Genomic DNA, 25,172 nt, shown 5'->3' on the forward strand with positions numbered 1-25,172 from the left:
TATCTCCGTTTGCGCCGTTGTAGACTTCCAGCCAGAGGCGGATCCAGCAATTTGGCAACACCGGATTCCCTCCATTTAAATCTGTGTTAAATAATAATCGATTCGTGTTGGAGCACCTGGCCCTGGCCCCTACAAAAATCGATACATTTCCGTAGGTTTAAATGGAGAAAAGACAATGTTGCCAATTTGCTGATACCGTCAATACTTCCAGCCATACTTTAATTTTTCCGTGCAAATCTAGTCACCGTAATTTCTAGAAAAATTCCGTGATTTTTCTTGTATGTCATTGGAATATGCTGTTTTTTTCCAAGTTATAAAGTTGTCTTGTTCCGTTTCGAGGAGCAGAGATTTTGACAGCGCCACAATGGAGATACGTGGTGTTGCACCTTGGCCATCGTATAACTGGTTCATTTTAGGAAAAAAGTTTGTACCATAAGTTTCCCTATGCAGATATGTGCCTTTATGTGTGGACCAGAAATATTAGTTCCGTATTGCAAAATGTCCATTTACAGATTATGGTCAGACAGTAATAAAATAATTCAATCGAAATTGTATCTACATTAAGAGTTTTTGAAAAATAACCATAGGCAGTATTTTAAAATGATAGCACATGTTACGTAGGGACGAATATGAAATAAAAAAATGTCGCGCTTGGATTGGGACGAAAGACGGGGAACTTTATGCGCTCGCAAAGGTATTTTTGTGAAAAAAGGCACTCCTAAAAGAGCGCAGGTTGCAATAAATCGTGATTGCATGATAAAATTATTGCTATCGTAGCGGAGTGTTATAAATGTTGTCCGTTCAATAATTGAGGGGGCTACTCTTATTGTGTATTGCAAGAAAATTGCAATTTTTTTGTATCGCAAATTGCCTACCTTTTGCACACACGGAACTCATTTTATAGATTGTTTAAAATCGACATTTATCGACCAAACGATGTAAAGATATTGTAATTTTATGCAAAAAATCGCAAGTTCAGTGCATTAACAAGTAAAATGATATTAATGTTTTCATGGGATTGTGCTACCCGGGATATTGTCATGACTATATATGACTGTCATGACTATATATCGGATACAGCTATATTCTAATACTCGATCAAATTCATTCCGCAATCCGCAAAGCCAAGAAAGTAAGATCGTTCTTTTGCCCTTGAACTTGCCCCTCCTCTCCCTTCTACTGCTTCTATTTCTCTTGGCTTGTCTGCTTTCCGTCTGAAAATCCATCACTTTCTACTGAAAACTCGATCCGGAACCGGGTAGTGATTTTGGCTCGACGCGTGGGGAAAATCGGAGCACGGCGGTCTTTCTGGGTCATTGTCGCCAGGTAGTGCTGAATTTCCTATTTAAACCTATTTAAAATAACCATATTTTATCGTGCGATCTGGAAACCTCGCTCTAGGAAATGGAACAGTAAAAGTTCTGCCGGGGCAAAAAAACGAATTCGCATCCGTATGCTTGCCAATATTATGGAGGTGAATTAAGTGCAGTGACAACGTCAAGAGACTCTATTGCTAGATTGAAGAGAAGTGCACAGAGAAAACTCTAACGGGAAAAATTTGGACAGGGGTTCGGAGGGGGTCGGTCGGGGGGGTGGGGGTATGGGATATATATCAGAATAATTCGACTAGAATAACGTTAAGGTAAAAAAATCGATTTACGCATCGACGGTGTAAGTTTGCAACCATGTATCTCGGTTTGCGATGTCACAGACTTCCTGTCATATTTTATTTTTAAATGAAAAACTACTCAATGGCAATGGAGATGTTGCATGTGTGAGGGATTTGCGATTTGACCATTGATTCTTATGTAAAAGTTTGCGAAAAACACGATGGCACCACTGGTTTTCTCTGAAACTATTTCCCAAGCTCAAAAAAAGCTCTCAAGTTGAGGCCAAAATGGAGGGGATATCCCACCCTACCCTGAGAGTCCACTTCCACATCAAAACAAACTCACCATGTAAAGATAGGAAACAAATACATTAGCAGGGTTGCCGTGTTTTCAGTTTTGGAGTCCCCAAATAAAGTGGCAACCCTGCTAATGTATTTGCTCCCTATCTTTGCATGGAGAGTTTGTTTTGATGTAGAGGTGGACTCTCAGGGTAGGGTGGGATATCTCCTTCATTTTGGCCTCACTTTGAGAGCTTTTTTTGAGCTTGGGAGTTGATTTCAGAGAAAACCAGTGGCACCATCGTGTTTCTCGCGAACTTTTACACAAGAATCAATGGTCAAATCGCAAATCCCTCACGCATGCAACACCTCCATTCTTAAAACCTGCTGTAATTTTACTTCTCAGTGCCAAGCATATTCTGCGAAAACTTCACGAAATGATGACGATTTGTATTCCTTTAAAAAAATGAAGTTGAGCGGAGATTTTCAAACACCGCAAACGAGATACATGGTTGCGGACTTACGCCGTCGACATGCTATATTAAGTACTATCAAAAATTGACAATTACGGGGTGACCCAAAAGCCCCACATCACCAGCGCTAGGCAGTGCCATCGTAGCCTTTAAACAAATTCAGATAGGGACTTGAAATTTTGTGAGTGCCCCTGGGTCAAAGAACACAATTTTTGGGGCCCACGAGAATCTCTCTGATAGAAGTTTTAAAAAAATAACTCCCTGACAAGGTACAAGAGCATCATGGATTACGCGGGTGGTGCAGAACTTATATCACCCTATATAATTCTCACGAAATTGAAATTTGATGGAAACATCTAAAGAATTCCATCGTGAAAACACTTTTAGAGAGAGGTAAACCGCTCCACCTCTATCCTGTGCTGTGTGACATGAAACTCTGGGATCACTTAACTTAATTCGATTTGGGTTAAGTTAATTCATGCCGGGGGTTAATCAACCTCGGTTGAGGTTAAATGAGATCGTGTGTCAAAACGTAAAGTCACGTAGTGCTGGTTGCGGATATGTATATCTAGGTTTCACTAACTTTACTGTCATCCAATGCTTTACCGAAAAGTTAAAATTGTACTCTACTGTCGCGTTTATCCCTCGGGATTAATTTTGCTACAAGAATTAAATCGCTGGCTGGGTTCGGCATTTCACCCACCTTTTTTTATTTTTCCCTCTCCCATTGACAAGGGCTAGCTTTCAAACTAAAAGCACACTCCGCAAACGTCGTTTCCTTTGAGGCAAGCGTTGAAATGCTTTTAAAATGATTCTGCCTCGACAACGGGCGAACGCCGGCTGGAAATTAATGGTGAACTAAAATTGTCAGGACACGTCCTAATGAATTTCTAATCTCTATGTGTCCGAATCGATTCTCGTTCAGTTGCCTGACTGCGGAATGACAGGACCTTTGGGAAGTGCGGGATCAACGCTGAGGGGTTGAATCAATATTATTAAGAGGCTGAGCGGAGCGGGTTGCCTAACTGGACGGCGATTCCGAGGGAAAAGCAACTCACGAACGAGTATTTTCCAATGAAACAGCGACCTAGGACCCCATTTCGGGGAAAATTAATTCGGTTATTATTTCACCATGTCAAATTTGACGCAGGTAATTTTAGTCACCGCTATTCCTTCACCTCATTTTAACGAAGGGAATTAAGATATTATGTGTATTGCTCCATCAACAACTAGTTGTTCTGCTAGATCTTTCTGACGATTTTATCCACATAATTTAAAACATTAAACCACATGGAATACGTTTTCACAAAAGGAGAAAAAAAGCGGAACGCGGCATTGAAATATATACTTAATTTAAAGTTGAACTTCTTTTTATCGGGCTGTATTATGTTTGATGAAATTACCTTTCTCCCGATCACTTTTTATCAGGTTTTTAGACGATAGCTATTTCGATGTTCATCATCATCATCAGGTCACTTCGACTTCGATTTGGTAAACACTAACAGTCACATCTCATATTATTAAAATTTACTAAAATTTACTAAAATGTACTAAAAAACACTTTTAAAATACTAGTGGGTGATAAGAACGCGTTCGCGGCGACGGGTGCACCCACGAGTATTTTAAAAGTGTTCTTTAGTAAATTTTAGTAAATTTTAATAATATAAGATGTGACTGTTAGTGTTTACCAAATCGAAGTCGAAGTGTCCTGATGATGATGATTAACATCGAAATAGCTATCGTCTAAAAACCGGATAAAAGGTGATCGGGAGAAAGGTAATTTCATCAAATATACTTAATTTCCGAGAGGACATTCCGAAAGAAGAGAATAAATTGAGGAAGTGGCGTGTAGGTGTGTATTTTATTGTAGGAAGTTCCTCAAAACTGCAACTTTGCCAGCATATTCAATTGTTCCTGGAAAGGTCGCTAAAGAAAGCGTACAAATGTAGGTATCACAATTCAGGGTATAGTCCTTTTCAGAGTGGCACGTGGAAACACCACTTGTATAACTTCATGAACTCGGCCAAGTACTCGTGCAATTCTGCGAATACTATCACATCAGATGGCCGAGTCAGCATTTTTGCTTTAACATAGAGAGATAAAAGGCAGCTTCAAAATCGCGTTAAATTGGAAATGAGCAAAACTTCTTGCGAGACGAGATTGTGTAGGCAACAAAAGACACTAAGCCTCACTTAATATCGACGGTAAGACTACCAGACCACGCACTTCGGTTTTCAACGTCGTAGACTTCCTGCCACACTTTATCCTTTTAACAGAAAATTACTCAACTTCAATTCCTTAAAAACTTACGTGATTTTTCCTCCCTGACTGAAGAAAACTCTTTGAAAACTTTAAGGAATGATGACAATGATTTGTTCTCCTTCAAAAAAATAAAACGAGAGAACACCGCAAACGAGTTTCGCGGTTTGATAATTTCACCGTCGATACATGATCATTGCAGCGTCGAAGATGACCTCTTGCCTACCTCGAAAATTGAAGGCGAAACGGCAAACCTCCATGCACCCTACGCATCAATTGGATTGCATTTTGCAAAAAGGAACCACTAGCATTGCAATAATGCTAAGATTGTGCAACTTCATCCTTTGCAATAAAATCGCGGAAATTGTGAAAAACTATGAAATTTAGATGGTAATTTTTGCCTTAAATTTACAGTTTTTAGCGAGTAAAATAGACACTATTAAGGGATGATCGGGGGTTTCCTCCAAGACAAAAGAAGTTGCACAATCTTAGCAACATTGCAATGCTAGTGGTTCCTTTTTGCAAAATGCAATCCAATTCTACTCTCTCCACATTTTCGGTCAGGAAAAACGCCACCACTCTAGAATTCGAGCCCTGATGCTCGGAAAATCCCCCTAGTTTATTCCTTCTACCCCACGCAAGAAGAAAAAAGTGTATATTACTGTGAGCTTCGCTCTTTAAGCAATTTCATTCAGATGAGCTATAAAATTCTCTAGCGTAAAATTCTCCGCAGCAGTTCCTCGCTCACGCTGGTCTCATTACTACGAGCAAAAGGCGTCGGTTCTCTGATAAAAGGGCGTAACTCGATTTTCATATGAGCCGCGGGATGCATGGAGTTATTCGGACCGCGGGGCTCACGTTGAAATTGAGATAGACCCTTAGAAACCCGATGAAGCGGGCTCCGCAACGCGACGACGCGACGCGCTTAATTGACGAGGCGACCGCAATATGTTTTCTCATCCGCGAACATAGGAGACACAATAAAAGTCCAGCATTTTATTTACCTCTCGGCTGCCCCATACCGACACAGCGAGTCTGCGGTGGCGGTAGCTAATCTCCTGTGCAAACAAGCTAAAAGCCCTGCTAAACGCTCGCTTCGTCGCAGTTGCCAATTCCCCCAAAACATCCAGTTTACTGGGGGGAACGCAGCTGAGAGGACGCTAAGGAATAACGCTAAGGAGGAACGCCGTATGAACATTCGAGAGTTGCCAAATTCCTCTCGATGAAACATGTAATTTTGACAATATTTATGCATATTTTTCCTCGAAATTATCAGATATTTCAAATTCAATTTGCGCACAAAATTGTCTGAAAATTTCGGAAAATAATATAAGCAATTTTTCCAGGAATATCGGTTTTATCGGAGGAAACTTGGCAACGTCTGAAGGTTCATACGGCGTTCTTCCTTAGCACGGCAGTTTATTCTGCCGTGCCAAGGAAGAACTTCGCATAACCCTTCAGGCGTTACCAGAATTCCCTCATTAAAACTCGAATTCTCTGGTGAACTTATGAATATTTTCCTTCCAATCTCACGGGGAAGTTTTTTCGCAATTTTACCCGAAGTTCTTGAAAATTTCAAAGTAAAATATTCATTACTATCCCTAAAAAATAAGCACTTTATCAGAGATAATTCGGCAACTTTCGCATGTTCATACGGCGTTTTTCCTTAGCGCGGTAGCCAGTGGCGAGGCGAGAATGATCGATTATCGATATTTCTCCATTTGAAGCTATGGTAAAGAATCGATTCTTAAGGTGTTTGTCGCCAACACCCTATTTATCGATCCTTCTCCATGGGTTTAAATGACAGATCAATCGATATATAGCAAAGCACGCCACGCCACTGACGGTAGCATTCGCGATGCTCGGGCGTAAATGAAATTCGAAATTCGGCAACACTGCTATTCGCATAATTGGTATAGCCCGAAGGATACACACCACCCAGCCCTGCGAACAGCCCCCCTCGTCTTATACACCCACATGCGCCTCCCCTGCTTTGTGATCTCTCGCGGCCATGCAAAAGTAGGGGTTCGTGTGGGTCGACCAAAATCGGACCTCGTTTACAACAAAGTGGAGCAAACTGACCTTTGAAGAAATCGAGTTATTGTTGGATATGAGTTCTTTCAGTTGGAAAGTTGAGAGTGTGTCTTAAGGAAAGTTCATCCATCGAGAATTGATTACCTAAGAAGCAGTTCGAGACTCGGTAAAAAGTTGCAGAACTAGACGCTCTCCCTGCAGGGTCACGAAGCTGCGGTAGGAAACGAGCTAATTCTTCTCTCTAATCGACAGGGGGTAAGTTTTTAGGAATTCGTGAAATAAAAATTTGGCAACAGATCACCTTTTTGTGCACTGTGAAGCAGTCTGGTGGTGAAAATGCAAAAACGCGTAGCTCGGTCTACGATGTTGAAGACTTTATGTCATAATTTATTTTCTCAACTAAAATATAATTTACGTCATTTGATGAAAACTTTTTAGGGGTTTCTTCCCTAAGTGAAGAATATATAGTGAAAAATATCAAGAATATAGTGTTCGCTTGTTCTCCTTACACAAGACGAAGTGGGAGATTTTGAAACACCGTAGACGAGATACGGATTTGTCCAGTTTCGCCGTCGAATCGTTAGTTCGTGGGGGGGGGGGGGGGTCTCGTAAAAACGCGTCTTCCGAAAAAAAAATCCCTTAACTTTTCTTTTCTTAAGTACTTTTTGTATAGTATAAGAAGAGGAAAAAGACAAATTCACCATATTTCAGAGCTCGAGAGTGTGCAAAGAGAGAGAAACAAAAAATTATCAAGTCTCAGCTTAGTATTACACAATTAAAATTAGTGTTTTTACGCTCGGTAGTTTTCACCCCCAAAAAGTTGGCATTTTTCGAGTGACCGGAAAGCCATATAAGTCATTAAACATTTTCAATCTTCAGGTTTCTTTGATATGAAATAATGCAGAATCAAGTCCCTCTCAAAGCAGTAGCGATAGATTGTAATAGTAACAATGCGCGCGATAAGATGCGATTTGATCGGAGAATGTATCTCGATTTTATCGAAGTCGATTTATCGCAATATTATCGTATAAAGAAACTGCGATAAATTGAAATTAACTTTCGATTTTATCGATATTTTATAGAGATTTAATCGCGACAAGATCTAGGATAATCGCTCAAATGTTGATGATTCTAGCGATCTTATCGCATAAATCTTAAAAAAATCCTAAATTAAAATTTCAAAATATCGCGATTTTTCAGTTGAAAAATGCTGCTTGGGTAGTTATCTTACCAGCGATCGGACATGCGCCACGATTTGCCAACTTCTGTCAGGTTAAATCCGGGCCTTGGATCATAATTCCATATTTGCTGCGGGATGTCTCGCTAAGGGAAGAAAGTGAGGAAAGGGAGTCTAAAACCGAAAACTTTCACCGACTGAGTAGATATTGTATGAAAGAGGAGCAAACGGGATGGACCCTGAGGGGTCCCATCAACTCTCATCCTTTAACTCCTCACATGATGCGAGCACACAATTTTAACCGAAAAGTGAAAGGACTTCCAGATTTTATCCTCGGCGTTATCGACCGTGCTAAGAGTGACTGTGACTCCAAATCCAAAATTGACGGGCTTGTAAGACGAGGTGCACAAGTGGCGATTTTGTAAAAATTGAGATATGAACGAGTGCAAGTAAAACATGTTCAAGTAAAGTAGTCTTAATGCATATTCTGTGACAAATTCGCTCCCAAATTCCAATGTTCCCCTGGTAAAAATTGGCAGGAGAATCTGTGTTCCAAAATACCATAGACCTACAGCCGGCTGTAAGATTTCCAATAGCCTCTATAACCGGCAACACAATTTCTTATAGCCTTTTATAGCCGATGGCGACTAAGCAACAGCCTGGCGATAAAGCGTATGCTAAACGTTACTAATAACGGATGCTAGGACTTAGTGAGTTATTGGACTACCGCTCTCTTTTTGGGCCGCAGTATCTTGATTTAATTTGCGAGGAAAGCTCCGTACTTTTGAAGGATGCCTGCCATTCCTAATATGTTGGAGCGCCTTCAATTTCGTATGATACTATGCAATACCTCTGGTGTGAAATAGAGTCCCTTTATACTGAGAGTCAAGACAACACCCCTCATGGAGTCACAAACGGGAATAAAGATTACAGAAATTGAACGTTTTTCGTAATCTTTGATCGGCTCATTCTTAAATTCCTTTCTCCGTTTCTTCTTTCATTCCGTTTGTTCCTTGTCGAACCCGAAATTCCTCGGTCCATTACAGATTATAATCTTTGCAATTGGTGAAAATGTAATCTTTATTCCCGTTTGTGACACTGTGAAGGCCTAAAATCCGGTTAACCAATCAGAAATGGATTCGCATTGTCTTGACTCTCAGTATAAAGGGACTCTAGTGTGAAATAGTTGCTGCGCGGCGGGTGGGCAGACAGCGCTAAACGCGCATTGGCGCCTACAAACCTAACAGGGATACTTCACGCATTTCGCAATGCGTGAAGTATCCCTGTTAGGTTTGTAGGCGCCAGTCCGCCGCCGCTCCGCTTTGTGTTAGGCTCTAATATTTAATCTGGCGGAGTCAGCGTTTTTCAACACATGACTTTGAAATGTTTGCACACTCTGTATGGATTATTCTCATTTTAATTGATGAAAAAAAAAATATGTAGTAAAGGAAAATATAATGTGCGTTTTGTAAATATGAAGGTGATCCCGTAAAAACTTAAGGATTTACAAAGCACAAGAATTTCTACACAATTTCTTATAGCCTTTTATAGCCGATGGCGAAAAAGCAACGGCCAGGCGATAAAGTGTAAAGCCCGGCGATAATTAAGTGTAAAGCCCGGCGATAATTAAGTGTAAAGCCCGGCGATAGGAACTATAGCCCGGCTGTATAATTTTTTATCGCTTCGTGTAGCCCGGCCGTATGATTTTTTCCCACTTTCTACAGCCAGGTATATGATTTTCTATCGCCATCTTCAATCGGCTATAAGAACTCCTATGGTATTTTGAAACGCAGCTCCTATCGCCAATTTTTACCAGGGCAAAAAGTCAGTTTGATCTTTCTCTCCGCCATAAGGATCCGTGTAATTTCGAAACTTCGAACACGTATTTCTCTAAATAGCAAAAACAGTACTTATGCGCTTTACTTTACTTTAGCCGTCGATAGACACGAAAGCTTGCTTCTAGAGGGTTTAGTTATTGGTTAACAGTTTTCCACTTTACAAATCCTTACTAATAACGCGGTTCGACGTTCGATCTTCGTCGCTGGGAGGTCTGCATATTCGCATCGGAACTGAGCTATCAATTTTTCGAGGCCGGTTCGATGCCAAATGGGCGAACCGGGTCGTGGTACACACCGTTACCTACATACACACCAACACATCGACACATAAACAAGCTGACTTACTGATCAAGTTCATCTTCTCTCATTTCATTCAGTGACAACTTCAAATTATTGTACACGAATGGGCCCTCTCCCATGTTTTAAAACATGGAAATACGCGGATCGGTGAGAGGGAGCTGTCTGAAATCCCCCCCCCCCCACCAGAAAAATTTTAGCGGAAAAAACCTGGCTTTGGGGAATTTCAAGGAGTTTTCAAAATAACTGCACTTATTCTGCCGGGCTAAGAAAGAACGCCGTATGAACGTTCGAAAGTTGCCAAATTTCCTTCAATAAAAATTTATTTTGAAGGAAAGTTATGAATATTTTTCCTTTACATTTTCAGAATCTTTCGGTGAAATTGCGAACAAAATTATCTGAAAAATCGGGAGAAAAATATTCATAAGTGTACCAGGGCATTCGCGTTTTGTAAAAGGAAATTTGGCAACGCCTGAAGGTTTATACGACGTTTTTCCTTAGCACGGCAGCAGTGTACTTACTCTTGGTATACTTTTACACATGAGTACTACTCTGCCGTCGTGAGGAAAAACGCAGGATGAAGATTCAACTATTGTCAAATTTACTCTCAGAAAATACCAATTTTCGAGGACACATATATATTTCTCGTTGAAATTTACAGACACTTTACTAGATACATCAAATTACGAACGAAATTCCATAAAACTTTAGAGGGAAAATACTCCCAAATTTCTCAGAAAATGTATGATTTGTCAAAAGAAGTGTGGCATCGTCTAGAGGCTCATACGGCGTTCTTTCTCAGCATGGCAGTACGCTCGTTGCGTTGGGATCGCAACGGGCTCGAAACGCTTCTATCACAAATAACATATGTTTTATATAGATGAGTTTATTGAAGAAAGTTTGTTTTTCTTGCAAAACTTAATGTACGAGTTTTTTACCGTGTGCTTGTACTTCTGCAATTTAAAATACGCCGTATGAACTTTAACTCTTGGATACAGGAATGTAATGGGTGTGGAGCGTAGCCTTCATTCAGCACGGATGTTATTAATTATTATTTGAAAGCAGCGGTTCCCTCGCTGAAATGGCTGAGTGCAGATTGCCGGACTCATTGAGAGTGCCTTCACTTCGTCGGACACGCAATTTGATCTCCAAGGAGTTAAAATAGTTGCTCGCTGTCAAGCTCAGCTCGAAACGCGCATGGGCGCCTACAAACCTAAGGGGATACTTCCAGCAATGCGCAATGCGTGAAGTATCCCCTTAGGTTTGTAGGCGTCGTCGGAGCGCACTATGGTCCAGAAATCTCCAATTGGCGGAAATAAGTACATTCTGGAAGGTGCTGAAAATAGAGATTTCTCACTGTAAGCTTCTAGTATATGGTCCTAGAATGCTTGATTTGAATTTTCAGCACTCGATGATGATTGATAAGATCAGGACAGCAACTCAAAGTAGAGCGCGCTGCAACACAACATTTACTAATTGATTATTACATTTTGGAACTGCTAACATCATCTCGAAAATCGGTGTGGTTTCGAACCAGCACCACAGCATTGCGATGAAATCTCAACCGGGAAGCATCCTAATGATAAATCATGTGTTGATTGATTTATGTATCCGATACTTCGCTACTTTAACCGGGATACAAGCAAGCTCTCAACCGATGGGTTTTCAGAAAAAAATGCGTCTCTATGAGGGTGCCAACTTTTTACGTCGCGATGCGTCACGATGATTCTAACATTAAAAGTTCCTTTGTACATAAAGCCTCAAATTAAGCTAGGATTCAGCTGCAACAAACTGCAACAAATGGCCGAAATGATTTATTCTCGAGATGCCGCAAGTCGCATTTTTGGCTATAAGGAAAGGTGCGCTACGAGAATTGTACATAGTCTCCTTGTCGTGTAAATAGTCATTTTTTTGTCTTTGTTACAATCTAATGCAGTAGAGAATTGGCAAAAACCAAATTAATTACAGTGTTGCCATAATTTCACTTAATCAGTGAAATTTTCCAGTGTTGCCGATCTGAAACGAACAGACTATTTGTTCGGGAAAATTCAAACATCAAGTGACATGGAGATCCATTTCTTTTGACTTCTCTGAGAGTTGAGAAGAGCCCAATTATTTGTGACGTATCCGAATTTCATTTAAAATTTTAAATGCGCAATTTTTCAAGTGTCGCCTTGCTTACTCTGATAGTCACGAAATGGAAGTTTCGAGACCGGCTTGAGTAAAGGTTCATCTCATAGGAATAATTTGAGTAGAAAAGCACAAGATTTTTGTTGCTATATACGTTGATAAATTTCATTCATTTGATGGAATTCTCCTAGCTTTGCCAAACGTCTATAAGCTAGCCGTGAATATACAAGCACCGAGTAATTTACGCTGAGAAAAGAAGTTCGGACATGTGAATCATACTATGGTGTTCCGTCCCGGGCACACTATCCGCTACATGTATAACCGTACTTGTCCGTTCGACCACGTTTGAAAAAATATAGATCAATAAAAAGACAATACCCCTTACGAAGCTTTTAAACAATAAACAAGAAGCTACAAAATTTCTAGAAGCTTGAATTAATTCTAACAAAATTGTAAACCTGGTAGCCAAATTGTTTGGATGGAATTATCATGCATGTTAAGCTAGATTAGGCGAATGTAATTTAGGTTCTTGCCAAAAGTATTCGAGGGAAATGCAGCTTGCCATATAATCCCATATAATTTTCTGTGAACCCCCCCCCTCCCCCCCGCGGGGTCTAGGGGAAGCATTGTCATAACTATTTCATTGTTCGACAGATGTTAGTGCATAATACAGGTATCAAATTTGAGTACTGATGCTTTTTTAACAATTTTCATCCACCTTCAAACTTGTCTGATGTATTGATTTCCTCAATGAATTGAGAAAAACCGCGTTTAATCGGTCAGGGTGTACGTGTAAGAATGTTGACAATTTGGCATCAAATTCGAAATAAGCGACTCAAGAAACATATGTAATCGAACTTTCGCAATCTTTCAGCCATTAACCGACTTATTTCTTCCTATTTTTAAGTTCTGGACCATACTGCGGGGTGGCGCGGCGTGCTGCCAGCGCGTCACGGATTCCGACGACGCCAACAAACCTACAGGGCTACTTCACGCACTGCGAAATGCTTGAAGTATCCCCTTAGGTTTGTAGGAGCCACTGCGCGTCTAGCGCCTACAAACCTAAGGGGATACTTGACGCATTGCGCAATGCTTGAAGTATCCACTTAGGTTTGTAGGCGCCAATGCGGGTTTTGCGCTGAGCGTCCGCATGCCAGTTCGACCAAGTCACTTGAACTTTACTAATCACCTGAACTTTAAATTTCCCGCTTGACATGACTCCGAGACCTGCGCATTTGCCAGTTGCGCCGCGCGCATGCTCCAGTTGACAACGATGTATTTTACAGCATTGCCAAACTAACTGAAAATAAAAACGTAAACATAACCAAAAAACCTAATTTCTGTGAGTCGATAAGTGATAAGAACTGATGGATTTCTACCAGTAGGCGAAATTATGGAAGAGGCTCCAGCCGTGAAAACAAAGAATGATAAGTTCGTAAAAACTCTCATTATTGGAGCAGGAATAGCCGGACTTTCTGCCGCGAATCATTTAGTAAAGAATAATGACACCAACTTTGTTGTGCTGGAGGCCAAGGACAAAATAGGAGGACGGATATCTAGCTTTGAAATTCGTAAGACTCTCATTTTTCAATTCTTTTGATGTCTAATAATTGGCAGTGTATTTTAGACATGTATTTCTTCTCATCACAAGTGACTAGTTTGCAGCGTCCAAGAAGAAAACTGCTGGTTATTGAAAACTGTCTGCCCCAATTGTTTTGCGCTGAGCATCAAGTACAGCCAAACCTAGTGATTGACAGGCCAAATTAGTTCTTCTTTTAATTTACATGTGTCTAGTGTCATGCCAACATCATTCCACCATCCAGTTTTGACTTCAGTAAACATCCACCGGAGTTATCCTCATGGTTGTCCTCTTTTCCTGAGCTAATGCAGAGTGTCCGTACTTCCCTTCGTTGATTAAGTATTTGCTCAGTGGTTTTTGGAGCAGAGTCTCACATGTTTTCTCCTCTGTTCTTTGATGAGCGGAAAACTGAGTCAAGCTGTGATTGTCCGGATCCCTTAATTAAATTCAGAATGCTTTAATCAGAATGCTGCTGCGATGTTGTACATTTTTATGTTAACTTATGTCTACATAAATGAATGCTTTATAATCCATTCAGCCCTATACAACATATAAACAAAACTGATGAAGACACAATTTGAAAGGTATGATGCACGCACATTAATTTGAGATTGCGGCAGAAGTCATGTTATAGACTATCATTAATTACAGAGTAAGGCTATCACTTATGCGCTTTATCTCCTTAGGATTTGCTATTTTAACCTCAGATTTTCTTAGTATCTATATTTCTTAACATACCTAAGTATCATTTTCCTCTAAATTCAATTATTTGGCAAAATTCCAAGTAAAACTTGCATCTCTCTCAAATGAAAATGTTCTCAGAATTGCTTTTAATTTACTTGAATCACTGCAAGTTTCTCTTTTCAGCATCGTGAATTTCAGCGCTAAAGCTGCTCCCTTTTTATACTTATCCTCCTCAATATTTTTAACAGAAGGAGAAAAATTGGACCTTGGAGCAAATCGGATACATGGTGTCCTAGGGAATCCGATGTATGAGATAGCAATGGCTCACAATTTAATAGACATCGTTCAAACACCAAAACCACACAAGGTTGTAGCAGCTCTTGAAGATGGTAAACAAGTGCCATTCAGCATCTTACAGGTTTGTAATTCAATAGATTTGATTGATTTTATTTAAGGTAGGGAACCTAAAACCTAGATGAATCTGCCTGATGATTTTGCGTGGGACGGCACCTTAGGCACCGATCTGTGGTCAACATATTATAGTGGAGATGCCGACAAAGTCCACTCAGTCCTCTGTCTACCCTACCGATTCTTGAATAAGTTTAGTCTTGGGTTTGATCGACTAACCTGTGAATCGATCGACACAATCCGTGAATCGATCGACAAACTTGTGAATCAATCGACAAACCTGTGAATAGATCGACAAAAGCCAGGAATTGATCGACAAATCCGTAAGTCGATTGACGAAGTCATGGATCGATCAACAAAAGCCATGAGTCGATCGAAAACAGCCATGAGTCGATCAAAAATAGCCATGAGTCGATCAACAAAGCTGTGAGTCAATCTAATCACGTCAATCGGTTAATGTTTTGGTTTTCCGATCAATTCATGTCGATTGAATTGATACCGGTTTTTTAAAATTAATTGTCCATCAAATTGGTGTCGATCATTTCGCATCAATCGATTCACGTTTTTTTATTGAATTATGTTGATCTAATCAATACAGGTTTTTTAATAATTTGTCCATCGAATCGGTGTCAATTGATTCACGTTTTCATTTTTCGGTCCATTCTCGTTGGTTGAAGCCATACCCTCCTGACAAAAGCACGTCTGATCATTTTATCTTAATCTCGCACTTACTGGTCCGGGCAACAAACATTCAAGAAATTGGTAGCGGATCTGACTTTTTGTTGATGTATCAATCAACTTTTAAACAGTGAGTAATATCCATTCACGTTCCAGCAATAACCTCTTTTGCTCACTGCTGTGCCGTGCCCACTTATTTTCAGTACCATACCTCAAATTTTATTTGATGTCACTAAAATCAGAATTAATTAGTCAATTTGAACGAATGAGTTTCTTTCCACATTTTTTTTATCATAAACAACATTATTCTTTATGTTTTCTAGGAAATTTTCGAAGCTTACTCCTGCTTCCTGCACCGCTGTGAAGAATACTTTTTGTGCCAGTACGAACCCCCAGAGGGCATCAACAGCGTAGGAGAGCACATAAATCTGGAAGCGGCCCTTTACCTCGACAAAATCCCTGATGAAACACAAAAACACGTCCGGAGTTTAATTTTCCAATGCCTACTTAAACGTGAATCCTGTATTAGCGGCTGTGATAATATGAATGATATTGACCTTCTGGAGCTGGGTAGTTACGTAGAGCTTCAAGGTGGAAATATCTCCCTACCGAAGGGTTACAGTAGTATACTCAACCCAATTGTAAAATTGATACCACCTGAAAAATTGCTGCTTAGCCATGAAGTAACAAAAGTTACGTGGGCCGATGCAGATGCGGACTCAGAGGAGTCGGATGATTCTAGTCATACAATAGTTGAGGAGTCGAGTCTTCGATCAAGGCATAATAGTGATTGCCCAACGGAGAGCCAAAGCACACCTCCAAATAGGATAGAAGTTGTGTGCAATAATGGTGTCAGATTTATAGCAGAAACTGTGATTTGTTCCTTACCCTTAGGTAAGAATTTTCTTTTAGCACTAATATTTACAAGAACAGTGAGACACTCACCATTTTCCATGAAGGTGGATCTTTTAAGAGGGTTGTTTAATAAAGTTGCAGAAAATCCTTTGCAACGTGTCATTGTGAAAAGACTTTGTTCAGCAAGGTCTCATTTTCATTTTAATGACTTAATCTTCATGACAATGCAAACTGCTTTAAGGTACATTTCTGGGTTTGGTAGTCTGAACTGCGAACTTTTGAGGAGAGTTTTGCTTGTCCCAAAATATAGAAACATAAGAAGAAATCCAATTAATTATAGCAAATACCTATCAAAAAATTATTTTGAAACTGCAAATTTCTGTTCAAAAACTGTAAAAATTGAAATTCCTTCTTTGTATTAGAAAATGTGCCTCTTAGTAGAAAGAATACAACTGTTCATAATCCCACCAAGCACAGGACTTTCTTCTAAGGTCTTGATTTATTTTTAGCTATCTATCAGAAAGATTTCATTTATTTTGTAGGCTGCTATAACCTAATTGTTGTTTCACAATTTTTATTTTTGCAGGTGTCCTAAAAAATTGTGCTAGAACGCTCTTTTCCCCACCATTACCAGACTACAAATTAGAAGCTATTGATAGGCTGTTATTTGGCACTGTAAATAAAATTTTCTTAGTTTACGACCGACCGTTCCTAAATACTGATGTCACAGAGGTTTTGCTTCTTTGGAATCAGACAAATGATGAATTGAAAGGTAAATATCTACTTTCTGTTATGAAGAAATATTTATCTACACAGGAGAGAAGACATCAGATTTATTTCTTAGGTGATATCTTTATCCAACGATTAAACAAATCATTTATTCATAAATCATTAAATCGTTTATCACATCTACTGCTCTCCCCCTCTCCATCTAAAAAGGTAGAAAATTAGAAAAAAAGGAAAGAAATATACATTTGGTTTAATCTTCTTGAAGGGAAAATATAATTTGTAATGATATCGCTAGATGAAATCTCGATGTAGTGTCTCTCATATGTAAGATGTAGAAGAGTGAACTCAAAACGAAGTCAAAAGTTTCATTTCGTCAGGGCAACCACAAATAAAAGGATAAGGGTATTAAGTACAGTCTTAAGGCAGTCAACTATTCAGGAATGACTTCATATCAAATAGGATTCCCCATGAAAAAATATGTGCAAGTCAACCTATCAAGGTAGTAGGAGCTCCTCTTCAAAGAAAGTTTTAGTCCTGAAAAAGTTGAGACAATATTTTTCCAAAATAATCAATTCAAATGTAGATTATGACAATAATCTCAAAGTTTTAAATGAGCGCCATCCATTTTTACCTGTTTTTCAATTGAACTGTTTCAGAAGATTTATCTAGTAGATGGTTCAAGAAAATATATTCTTTCTCCAAAGTCAGTGAAACGCTTCTGTTGGGCTGGATTAGTGGGATAGAAGCAGAATACATGGAAACATTAAGTTCGCAAGAGGTTGGAGACACTTGCACGGACATTCTCAGGAAATTTCTCAATGACCCTTTCATTCCAAAGCCTAAACTTTGTGTTTGGTAAGGAGAATATGTTTTCTTTTCTTTTCTTGAATTATGTTTTTCTCTGCCTCAAATAACACTAAGTCTGATTGTTCTTGTTTGTTCCTTCTGAATCTCTTTTCCTTGAATCTTCAGGGTTTCTTCTGGTGTGGAAATCCTGGAGGGTCAGAGAATATACATACAGCAACCTGATAAAGTCAGAAGATTTCGTTAATCGTGTATCTGCTCAGCAACTTCAGCCGGTACCATTCAAGGGAGCGCAAACTATTTCTGAATGCCTTTTTCTATCATTTAAACACCTAGAAGAGGAAATTTTATCCGAAGTTCAGAAAAGCCAGCGTAATTAAATGAAAAGAAAAAAAGTCTCAGCAGAAGTTTTGCTGGAAGGTTAGGAAGAGTTAAGGAATGCAAAATTTTGGAAAAATCTTGGAGTCAGGGATTAGTCAGAAAATTAAGAATGAAGAAATTATGGAAACTCCAACTTTGTCAGAAAACGTTGGATGTAATAGGGCGGTAAGATGATCTTGAATCTTAAGAGTGTAGTTCTCAGCATATTCAGTTGTACACTTCCGGCTGTAAAGGCAAAGTATGTAAGTTTCAAAAGGTGTAACAATTTCCAGGGAGGTTTTATTGTGCTCTTCGTCATTCCTAAGCCTACTGGCTTATTTACATTTATGACATATGAGGAACTATTTTATCAGTATCTACATTAATATTTTTCAGCATATCATTGACTTTAGATGTGACTTTCCCATCATTGATATCTTGTTTGTAAATTGGACGTTGATCTTTTTCAGTTCTCAATGGCATAGTGATAAATATTCACAAGGCTCATATACTGCCATGGCGGTAGGCGCCACCCAATTTGAAATAGAACAAATCAAAGAGCCTCTTTACAGTAACTCACTGCAAACAAGAGTAAGTTGGGATAATGTAATATATTTTCTCTTTGATTTAGTGTGATCATCATCTGTAGCAAGAAATAATGATAAACAGAAATAATAATGAAATTTTTCTCTAGTAGAATGCAGATGAAACCAGCTGGATCAAGCTGAAAAGCAAGAAAGAAGAACAAGCTTGTTCATTAATTTTTACAGCTCATTTTTGAAAAGAAGAGAGTGCAGTTAGCTCACAAGATTTGTTTCCTATTTTTTTTAGCAACATTGAAACCAATAAAAAACAAGTTCAAAGTTCTGTATTTTCTGCTCTCATTTAAACGTTCATCACCAAGATAGTCTAGATGGCATCTGAAAATATCTGTTCTGCTATTGGCATACTTTTGACCATGCGAATCCTCTACGGCAATTGATGGTGTGTGTCCTTCTCTGGTAAAGGTCGCACAGATCGAAAATCGTGACAGAAAAGTCGCGCCTATACCCATAGCGAAAGGGATTCTTTTGAACGCCATCTTTGCTTTCTCAGCCATGCGCGTTTAAATAGGAGCTGAATATACATCTGCTTGAATATTTAAAGTAAAGTGCTCTGAAGGTCTGTTACATGCCACTAACTGCTTAGAAATCAATGTTCTGTAACATGATTAATTTTTTTTTTTTTCAGCCTGCTGTTCTATTTGTGGGTGAGCACACTCATACCAACTTTTATTCCACCGTTCACGGAGCATACTTGACTGGTCGCAACGCAGCTCAGTTCTTGATAGATTGTGCATTGATAGGATCAGAAATCGTCGTTGATTGCAAAGAAACTGCAGACTTAAGCTCATTCATCCAAGGAATGTCCTTACAGGAATGAAAGTAATGCACCTCTCTCTGTTTGTAGAGAAGAAATCCAATCTGTTTTAGTCTTCTTGTAAAATGAAGAAAAAAAGGTCATTCCTCAGAAGAGTCATCAAGATGAGTCATCAAGCTGTATGCATTTTTTTCTAGAAACTGGTGTTTGTATAAGTTTCGTTCCTTTGAAATCATTTCAATCTTCATACAAAGTAATCATGCTACCATTCTCATTTCTAATATTTGTAAGACCACCAAAAGTGTTGTCCAGCTCCCGTAAAATGTGAGCTCTTCATTTCTTTACCATATTACAAACCAAACTCACAACGTGTCTTTCCTTTCAAGACATTGTTTCATTAGCAACAATACTTAGAGATTGAAAGTAAAAAGCAATGATTTTCGGGACTAATTTCTGAATAGATCAAATTTAGACTAAGCTTTGTGCTGCAGGATTATTTAAATATTTTTCTGAAAACTGCAAATTTTTTGTGACATGAGGATATAAAATTTTTTTACAACCCTGCTCTAGCATTTTGTTAGGTTGGCATGCACCCTTTTAAAGTGTACTTCACATGCCAAAATACAATTTTGTGTATACATTTTGTCTATCGCTGTCCAAATGTCTCTCGTAGCAGATGTCCTCCTTTGTGAGCTGGGCTCAAATTTTGCTGCTATCAACAGTGTGATACTCTTCTGATTCTCATTACTTGTCATTGTTAATTTGTCCTCTCACAATGTAGGTAATTAGATCAATGGCTAAAGTGCAGAACTACGTACCTAGCTCCATCGCAATTTTTCAAATTTCTGCTCTTCTTATATTCTTTTGAAAAGAGACAAGCCCACTTTACACCTTGAAATCCATACAGAGCACTCTGCTGAGTGAGAAGAACAATCAAGAAAGTTTTCAAGAAATTAAGTTGAACAGTTCTTCAGTGAAAAAAATAAAGTAAGACTGGAAGTATGCAACGGAGATACGTCGTTTCACACTTTGGCCATCAAGATTTTTGACTCTGCTTCTTTGTAGTCAGCTTTGAGATTAAGCATTCCAAGCACTCAGCCTTGAATTTATGTTTAACTTAATCGAAGCTTCTTAAGTTTTTCCTTCAGAAGCACAAGGTACTTTATTCTGAAGATACAGGCTGAACTTTCCATGGGTCTGTAACACTTCTTTCAACTATGTTTGTCTCTGGGCAAATTTTCACATTATTTTACTAAGTTTTAAAGCGGGTGTAATTCGGAAGAAGATATTAATGATTAGTCTGGTTGGAAATGTTGGGAAAACTTTTTGTCAGCACTAATGATCTAAATGGAAATTGAAAACAGCTTACTCAAGCTTGCTTTAGTCTTTCGTAGATTTGTTTATTATGTACTTGTTAAGTTTGTTGGTAAAGTAACTTTTTTTACTTATTATTTGTATTTTTTCACTGCTTTAATTTTTTGTTTTCTTTTATCTTTTATTGTTAAAATCTTACCAGTATACCACCATTTGGATAGGAATTTCTGGTACTGTTTCTTTTTGGATTTGCCGCTTAAACTACCATAATTTGAGTATATTTTCAACGAATAACGGTACAAAAATCCAATAAAGTCGTTAAGCCACTCATGGTATTATTAATTTTTAACATTCAAATGAAAGAAATTTAGAGCAATAATAAGTAAGAAAAACTTTTTCCTCCCTTTAAGGAATGTTTTTGCTTTTATGGTTGTTCGATTTTACGATTAGACTAGATTCTCTGCCACATTGTATTTCTGTGATCCTTTGACAGCTACTTACAAAAGAGTATTTTTCATTTTTTCATGATGAATATACTTCATTTAAAAATAGCATATGATGATTTTCTGTATGTTTGATGTATAATGTTCTCTTATATCTCGTGCGGATCAAATTTAGCAGAAGGGAAATACTGCAATTACAGTGTTGTCAGAATTGTGCAATGTTTTATTTACTTTTAATAATATCAAATACATTTTCCCTTGATGAAATTTAAAGAATAGTATAAAATTGACAATCTTTTGGCAGAGAAACCGAAAAAGTCGGAGCTTCCAGGTATTTTTCAGATAGAGATTAAGTTGCACAATTTTTACAATAGGGTAACTCTGGTGGTCCACCTCTGCTAAATTTGATCCATTCGTAGGTAAGCTTTAACAGAGAGGTTCAGATTCATAAACTGATCGCATGACCTAGCATTCAATCTAATGTTGTAATCGATGATCGGCGTTAAAAATGTTTCAATAGATGTAGCAATTATGACGGACTAGTATCACAGTTATGTGATGTCTATCATTCAGCTTACTTGAAAAATGTAGATTTCTGGAGAAAAATGTGAAATTGCTGAGAAAAGCCGTTCAGTTATGATGTTAATACCATTAATTGTGTGTGCGTGTGCCAGTACACCTTAATACTATCTTTTTTGGTTCATCTTTTAAGATAGAGGGCAGGCCTTTTATTGAAAGAAGTATTCCTTTTTGCTCTTCAAACAGAATAACTATTTTTAATTGTTTTTTATATTGATACATCACTTATTCAGGTGATTCGACGGTTGCCATTTTTTGTGTCAGAGCGACGTGCGATATATCGCATCAATTCGTTCCATAATTTCAGCTACTTGTCATTTTTTTCGCATTTTGAGATCGCACCTCTGTTGTCATGAGACTAAAGAATTCATGTACCAAATTTGACATAGAAATTCAATGTATTAAAGGCAGGGTTTTTTCAGAGGAAAAATGTTGCATTTGAGTGCAGTTTCGATATCAGTATCGAATGCGATATTTTGCGATATTTACCATGTAAATATTTCTCTTTTTTGTTACATTACACTGACTTCTTCTTATGCTGTAAAATTTTAAGATTATTTGTTTTACTTTTATCTTGCTGCTTCATATAGTAGTATAACATAGGAGAAAAATAACTACGATTTTTCCTCTGAAAAAACCCTGCCTTTAGTGCGTTGAATTTCTTTGTCTTTGGTAGGTACATAAATTCTTTAGTCTCATGACAACAGAAGTGCGATCTCAAAATTCGAAAAAAATGACAAGTATCTGAAATTATGGAACGAATTGATGCGATATCCTGCACGTTGCTCTGACACAAAAAATGGCAACCGTCAAATCACCTTAAGTCATAACTGTTATTTTGATCATTGTCGCTTCCTCAAGTTTTTTTAAGGTTGACTTGCAATTGTCTCCAAGTAGACAAACAAAGCAAAGTTGCCTTTAAGACCTTTCTTAAATTTTAGCTTTATCTAAAGATTTTAATTTATTTTTTTTTTTCTAAGGAAGGCATCTTGTCTTTAATTTTTGGCCCCTACCACAGCTGCTATTCTTACATAGTTCATTGTCAATCAGCATATTGCCGAGCCAAAGAGTGAAAACTGGAAGATTCTGGAATGATTAACTTATTTTTATTTTTTTTTTTTTACATTACCATGTAAATATTGCTCTTTTTTGTTACATTACACTGACTTTTTATGCTGCAAAATTTTAAGATTATTTGTTTTACTTTAACCTTGCTGCTTCATATAGTAGTATTAAATAGGAGATTAAAAAAAAACTAAATGAGAGAATCTTTTGCTTCAAAGATAGTCTTTGATGATGGTCAAAGATGGTCAGGTGAGAGAGCCCCTGGGGGTTTGGCTTATTGAATGTCAGGTGGGGCAGCCCTCTAAGGGTTGGACTTCGTTGTTGCCGGGGGGGAGGGAGCCCCTGAGGGGTTGGGCTCCTAGGATGCCAAGGGGGCAGCCCCTGAAGGGTTGTGTTCCTTAGATTTCAGGGGGGGGGGGCAGGCCTCTGGGGGGTTGGGCTCCATAGATGTCAGCTGGGGCCGCCCTCTTGGGGTTGGGCTCCTCTGATGCCAAGGGGGCAGCCCCTGGGAGGTTGTGTTCCTTAGATGTCAGGGGGGGGGGCAGCCCTCGGGGGGTTGGGTCCCATAGATGTCAGGTGGGGCAGCCCTCTGAGGGTTGGACTTCTTGGATGCCAGGGGGGCAGCCCGCGCGGGGTTCGGCTCCTTGGATGCCGAGTTGGGCAGCCCCTGAGGGTTGGGCTTCTTGGAGGTCCGGTGGGACAGCCGCTGGAGTTCGGTTCCCTAAAAAACGCGTATGACATTGCTGAAATTCGTACCCTGTTGGCTTGGTCAATGATTTGCCTTCAATTGACCGGGTATGCAATATGTCATGCACGAATAGTGGTATCAGAATTTCGCATTAATATTACATAGTGGGCTGAAGGCGCTCCTCTGAATCTCATCTGAGCATAATGATGTTGACCAGAAATGTTCAGATTTTTGAAGTCTTTAATCGAGCCGCAATTCTGAAAAATTTCCGAGGAACATTATTTTGCATTCCAAATTTCTCTCTCTCTCTGTAAGTCTTGTTTTAAAAAAGAGAGCCCAAACGTTGGGTCAGGTTAAGGTTTTTAAGTCTTCCTGCTATGGTCATCCTATTCTCATTCTAGACTGAGAGGCTGCGATAGGATTGCGCGAATGCACCTTTTTTTACTTTTTGGAGGTGCTTAGGATTGCGCGAATTTTTCTGGTTTTAAAAACTCACGTGTTTGCATTTGCAGCTGCTCGAATATTCAATATTCAACGAGGAATCGTTAATCTAGCAACCTTGGTAGTTTGTGGTAGATAACTATAATGCAGAAGACTGCACCACTTTTAAAAAAGCTTCACACAGTTTTTCTGAAAATTTTCCGCGAATTTACATAAATGATTTCAAATACAAGTATCAATAATTTCGACGCGATGTTTTCTATCGTTCTATTTTCTTTTAATGTAAAAAAAAAAAAAAAAAAAAAAAAAAAAAAATTAAATATCATCCGAGTTTCTGAATCATTACAATGAGGAAACATATTTTCCCTCTAGTTATGGTAAAAACCTACAGTCCTACAGCATTCATACAGTCTTGTAGGCGCGAATATGCGTTTCACGCCACCTGACCGGCTGCACTGCGTTTGGCGCAATGCGAGAAGTATTCATGTCGTCTTGTAGGCGCCGATATGGGCTTGACGCCGACTGCACTGTTTGGCGCGATGCGCGAAGTATTCCCATAGTTTTGCAGGCGCTAAACTATGTTTTAACGCCGGCCGCGCTGTTTGGAGCGATTCCTTGAACTCGCATTCGAATAATCGCGGCATCGAATAAGAGATGCTTTGAGGGCCCATTCTGTGTTTCACCGTCGTATGAGCGTTTCAACGTTGCCTCGTTTCTCCCGATTAATTATTTTTTCCGAGAAAAGTTAGGGAGTTCTTCATGCTCACGACCATTTTCAATCTTTATTCATTTTCCAAATGTTTCCTGTTTTGCCAAAATTCTACCTTAAATTAACTTCATTCTAAATTCGCGCAATCCTGTAGCAGATGTTAAGGTTTCTATCCGCGCAATCCTTGTGCCTTTTTCGCGCAATCCTCGGATATTTTCTCAGACCTTTCGCGCAATCCTGGATTATCGGACTGAGAGAGTCGCCGTTTACAAGATCGCAATTGACTATAAAACGGTTGTGAATTCAACAAGTTTCGCACGGATAGAATGAGCTTCCGTCGATGAATTGTGAATAATCAGAATTGAAGGAAAGGTACTTTTT

At 38.9% G+C, this 25,172-nt stretch overlaps 1 protein-coding gene across 2 annotated transcripts; it reads left to right on the plus strand.

The window, feature by feature from the left end:
- Nucleotides 1-13,408: 13,408 nt before the first annotated feature.
- Nucleotides 13,409-23,071, plus strand: LOC109037011 (peroxisomal N(1)-acetyl-spermine/spermidine oxidase). Of its 2 annotated transcripts, none has more exons than XM_019051494.2 (7): nt 13,409-13,667; nt 14,608-14,777; nt 15,769-16,339; nt 16,887-17,072; nt 17,689-17,884; nt 18,664-18,784; nt 19,424-23,071. In XM_019051494.2, the coding sequence occupies exons 1-7, from the start codon at nt 13,490-13,492 to the stop codon at nt 19,613-19,615; spliced, it is 1,614 nt and encodes a 537-aa protein (XP_018907039.2). In that variant the 5' UTR covers nt 13,409-13,489; the 3' UTR covers nt 19,616-23,071. The 2 variants fall into 2 exon arrangements, with proteins under 2 accessions (XP_018907039.2, XP_018907030.2); XM_019051485.2 differs by having other exon boundaries at nt 13,410-13,667; nt 17,686-17,884.
- The last annotated feature ends 2,101 nt before the right edge of the window (nt 23,072-25,172 follow it).

The sequence above is a fragment of the Bemisia tabaci genome, chromosome 4 (assembly GCF_918797505.1).
Source record: "Bemisia tabaci chromosome 4, PGI_BMITA_v3".
Taxonomy (NCBI): domain Eukaryota; kingdom Metazoa; phylum Arthropoda; class Insecta; order Hemiptera; family Aleyrodidae; genus Bemisia; species Bemisia tabaci.

What these genes read in the sequence shown, in the direction of transcription:
- LOC109037011 (XM_019051485.2), top strand. Translation starts at nt 13,490, where the DNA reads ATGGAAGAGGCTCCAGCCGTGAAAACAAAGAATGATAAGTTCGTAAAA. An exon ending in TGCCATTCAGCATCTTACAG is followed by an intron (nt 14,778 to 15,768) that starts GTTTGTAATTCA and finishes TATGTTTTCTAG; the next exon opens with GAAATTTTCGAAGCTTACTC. An exon ending in GTAACTCACTGCAAACAAGA is followed by an intron (nt 18,785 to 19,423) that starts GTAAGTTGGGAT and finishes TTTTTTTTTCAG; the next exon opens with CCTGCTGTTCTATTTGTGGG.